Source organism: Sinocyclocheilus grahami, unplaced genomic scaffold (assembly GCF_001515645.1).
Source record: "Sinocyclocheilus grahami isolate Dianchi unplaced genomic scaffold, SAMN03320097.WGS_v1.1 scaffold252.1, whole genome shotgun sequence".
Classification (NCBI taxonomy): domain Eukaryota; kingdom Metazoa; phylum Chordata; class Actinopteri; order Cypriniformes; family Cyprinidae; genus Sinocyclocheilus; species Sinocyclocheilus grahami.
In genome coordinates this window covers 1380728-1385447 of record NW_015505431.1, presented here as the reverse complement: position 1 = coordinate 1385447, position 4720 = coordinate 1380728, and the positions used below count along the sequence as shown (strand labels likewise).

Below are 4720 nucleotides of genomic sequence, written 5' to 3'. Positions count from 1 at the left end.
CAAAAAAAAAATATATATATTTACAACCATAGTTTTTGTTTAGATTTTTTATTTAATTGGTTTTATTATTTCTATTTTATAGGCCTACATTTTTGTGTTTTCACAATGTTGGTCTGAAAAATCTGCCCAAAAGTACCATAATAATAGTGCCATATATTAGTCATCTAAATTTATTTCTACGTTTGTTTCTAATGCCTTGTGTCCAAAATGCCATTGACGCACCAAAACTGGTGACTTAGTGAAACCTAGCCTAAATGTGTTGCATGGCTTCAGAAGTCTTCAAATAAGTCATCTGGACCACTTTTATGCTGCCTTTTTTTGCCTTTTTGAGTAAATAACGACAGAATTTTCATTTTTGAGGTAGTAGAGGTAAAAGCAGCAACATGCATTGTGTCCACATACTATTTGGTCCCATCATGTGACTGTTTCTGTTCTAGTTGGCCTTATTATTGAGTTTGAGGCTACAGGAAATCGGGATATGTTTCCTAGAAGATATTGGGTTATAGTCTTTTTTGGTAATTCAACATGTCATGAGTCATGTAGATTACTGGATGAGTCTGAGGCTTGCTTGGTTTGATTGATTGGTTGAAAGAAAGAGCCTTGCAGGTCCTTTTCCACATCGTACATTTGGGCTCGAGACATGGTTTGTCGATTGCTTGTGTCAGCTGTTTACTGCAGAGTAACTGCGTTATAGTATGAAAGTGTGACAGAGAGCATGCAAAGATGCAAACTGTACGTCATCAAACCGATTTGCTTTGGGGATTTTTGACTGCTTGTTTTCATGCACGTTGTGAGTTGTATCCCAAACCAAAGAGTTTAGTTTGCTGGTGCTCAGCTGAATTTTGAACTGAACTGAACTGAACTGACGTCAAAAGGATGCTTTATCAAAAAGACGGATCAGACTGATGACATCAAAAAGCTGTGGTGTGAAAGTGCACATAAAGGTGAAGCGTGTCTTTCAGAATTGCAAAATGAATGGCTTTTGCTTAACGTTCACTTGTACGTTAAAATATGATATGTAAAAATATGATATGTAAAAATATGACTTAATTTCTCATCAACTAAAATATTTTTTTCTAACTAAAATTAGATGCATTTCAAAAATCTGTTAAAAGTAAAGGAAATTAAATCACAACTTCATTGAATAAATTTAAAAGATACCTTCATCAAAAGACTGCGGTATGTCTAAAGCAATGTCAAAAAAACAACCAAAAAAAAAACAACTGCTCTCTGCCTTGCCATTGGTCAGAAAAATAAACAACCACGCCCCAAACTTATTTTATTGGTTGAGCCGGTTTTGCTGTGTCAGGCTAGTTGGGCTTAAACAACCACAGCAACGGAGTCACAGTGTCTACACTGTTGAACGAACCTACTTATAGTCTCTAGATTGGGATAGAAGAAAGGAAAACATCGGAAGAAGCACCTTTAGGATTCTATCATGCTCTTTGTAAAGTTGCATAGTTAAGCAGGCCTGTTTGTGTTTTTAAAACACATGCACACACATTATTTATTGTGGGAAGCTGGCATGTTTCTGCTGACAGTCCTCTTGAGTTCTTTATTGAGGGCAACAGCTGGCTCGTATCTCACACCCTCCAGTGGCACACTGATCTCTCTGTTTCTCTCTCTCTCACTCTGCCTCTTTTTTTCTCCTCCACATGGACTCTCGGCCCCACATGAGTGCACAAAGAGAAGTCTATTTCCCTCCAAATTAGATTTGCTGGAGGAAAGAGGTTTGCGCTGTTGAAGCTCACCCAGACTGCAGTAATATTTAGCTTTCATGCATGTGTGTTTGTAGTTCTCTGTATAGAAAGGAAAGTGCCGAATAGTGCCACTTTTGACCTGTTTGTGAAAACACTTTAGACTCTGGACTAAAGATGGACTTGTGCTCATGTTGTTGGAGGCTGAGATGTTGGGTAGGTGTAATAATTTTTTTTTTGCACAAGTTTATCAATGTAAAGTATGAAATATATGAATTACCATATTTTTTTATAATTTTATCATTTGTTTATATATATTTGTGAAAATTGAATTGAAAAGGAAAGCTGTCATTTACTTTTTTCAAGAAACACAAAAGGATAATTTTTTGAGGAATATAAACGAAGCTGTTTTGCATATATTAACACTCCAAAAAAGCTTTGATTGGGTTATTTTCCTGTTGTAATTAAATATAGAAATAATATAATTACAGCCATAAGTTTATACATTTTTTTATACATTTTTATATACTTTTTTTTACATGTTTCTGAAAATTTCATTTGTATTTTTTTGAAACATGCATGGAGAGTTGCTGATTAAATATTCATTACATTTTATTTTTTTTGTATACATTTTTTGTATACAAGCAGTTCACGTTGCCCACATCTGTCAAAAAAATTTTTTTAAATAAAGGACAAAAAGGCATCAAAAAGTATTATAAAAGTAGTTGACATCATTAACACCTTAATCGAACCTATAGTGAAAAAAATCTTTGAAGACCTAAGATATGAGTAAGTTGGTTTGTGATTTATAAATATCAAAAGCTTTCCTCTTTTGCTGAACTTTTCCTGTAAGTCTGGCTTCAGGGATCTCGATATCTTGTTTGCATTCATAAATTAAGCATTATGCAATAAACAGTATGCAATATAACTTGCTAAGCAATTGACAAATGGATTGAAATGAACTGAATGGAATCATGCACACATTAGCGGTTCAACTGAGACGTGTCCCTCAAATGCAGTTCATAATTGCATGCGATCATCTGAAGTGGGGATGAAAATCACAGAGGTTCCCCTAATGGGAGAAAACCGTGAAGCGAGATTCCCAGATTCCCTTTCCACATTTCTTTGAGCATGTTGTGGATTCCTGTGAATGGCAGTTGTCTGAAATAGCTGCAGGTGTGGGCCGCGCACTGTGAGGAGAGAGCTGGCCCACTTTTGTAGTTTAATATAGCTAGACAGGTGCTGTAGTCTGAAATGAGACTGCAGCTGTTCCCCAGTCTCTCGACTTAATGCAGATGTAATCTCATGTAAACCTGTGTGTGTGTGCGTGGATGTGTTAGGATGTTGCAGGCAGTTAGGCAGCGGGGGTCACAGCCAGGGCTGGGGAGTAACGGAATATACGTTACGTATTTAAAATACAAAATATGAGTAACTGTATTTCATTATAATTAAATTTTAAATAGGTGGTAATCTGAAAAGTATTTTAGATTACCAAAGTGATTACTTTGAATTTTAATGTCATTTCTTAATTTAATATTTAAGTTTGGGGATTTTAACCCATAAGACAACTGATTCTCCATTGAAAAATGGAGCAAAGTGGCCTGTTCATTTAGCAACTCGTAGTGCATATGCTCATCATCACGACACAAAAATGGACAACACAACAGAAAGCCATTCGCGTAATGCATTTCTCTCGTGGAAATACAAAAACGATTTACTTATATATCTGAAAAAGGTCGTAACATCTCAGCGCAATGCCATGCCTACGTTACCTGCAACAAAAACTTCTATCAGCATCTAAGGATTCAACGTCTAATCTGAAAAAGCATCTTGAGGGAAGTTGTCCTTGATCTTTGAAAAATTGTATCCAGTAACTCGTTTTTCTATTTTCTCATATTTTGAGTGTTGAATGGTTATCATTACGTTTAATATTTCTAAGATGAAAAAAATGACACTTTGCATTCAGTTAACAGATCCAATGCGAATCATGCATGAAATAAAAGTTTATAAAGTCAAACGATAGCTTTGTGTGCTTTACAGATGAACTTGAAGTCTTTATTCATTCGAAATGTTCAAGAATAGATTATCTTTGGCGCGGTAATGCGAGTTCATGATCCGATTCATGAACAGATGATTCTTTTGATTCAATCTTTTAAATGAAAAATGTATTTTGTTTAACGAAACCAGTGTGAATGGTTCACATTAAACTGGATAGATCTGGGGTGTGTTTCCCAAAAGCATTGTTGGCGAACTGTGTTTGTTAAATTACATTGAACTATAACGACATTAAGTTACATGCAACCGTAGTTGCTTTGGGAAACGATCCCTGTCAATTTTGACTCAGCGATTATTTTGTGCCCATCGCTTCTCCACAGAGAGGATTATCAGTGAAGTAATCACTTAAAGTTTGGTCCATTCATTAAACAAATCTATTGTATAACTTGGAGAACTGGGCCAGTTGTTTTGGCTACTTTTAAAATATGTTTGGTGTGTCTGGATTCGTTTTGAAGCTTGGAATGCAGCATGAAACATCACGGAATCCCATTCATTGTATTCAAATTTAATTTATATTGATTGGTAGATTTAAGTTAGAAATTGAAATTTTAAGATAGAAATGTTGTGTGTCACGAATCCGGTCCATGAACTTCCATCTGCTAGCCATCAGAGGTCACCCTTTACAATTTCATTGACTCTCGCACTACACACTGTTGCACATCACCCCGGACTACATATCCCATCATTCATTGCACTGATTGCACTCAGCACGGATTGCACACAGCTGTTTTCACTGATTGCACACAGCTGTTTCACATCACTCACTCACTATATATCACTCACTCAAACTACCATTCACTGCCGAGTACTGCTTAGCCTGTTAGTTTTTCCTAGTTCGTGTTTCCGTCCCGTGTTTCCGTCCCGGTTTTGATCTCTGCCTGTCTTCCTGGATTTATCCCTCTAGTCTTGCCCCTGTGATTCTGTCTGCCGACCGTCGACCTACGCTAGCCCTAGGACTATTCTTGTGT

General features: G+C 36.4%; 1 protein-coding gene across 1 annotated transcript in view; it reads left to right on the top strand.

Annotated features, from left to right (window-relative positions):
- Window positions 1-1853: 1853 nt before the first annotated feature.
- The window catches only part of LOC107598548 (type II inositol 3,4-bisphosphate 4-phosphatase), a 164806-nt gene continuing 161939 nt past the window's right edge, over window positions 1854-4720 (top strand). The window contains exon 1 of the mRNA XM_016289922.1: window positions 1854-1913. Within this exon, the coding sequence (XP_016145408.1) occupies window positions 1875-1913 (39 nt within the window). The 5' untranslated portion in view covers window positions 1854-1874. The remainder of the gene's footprint in view (window positions 1914-4720) is intronic.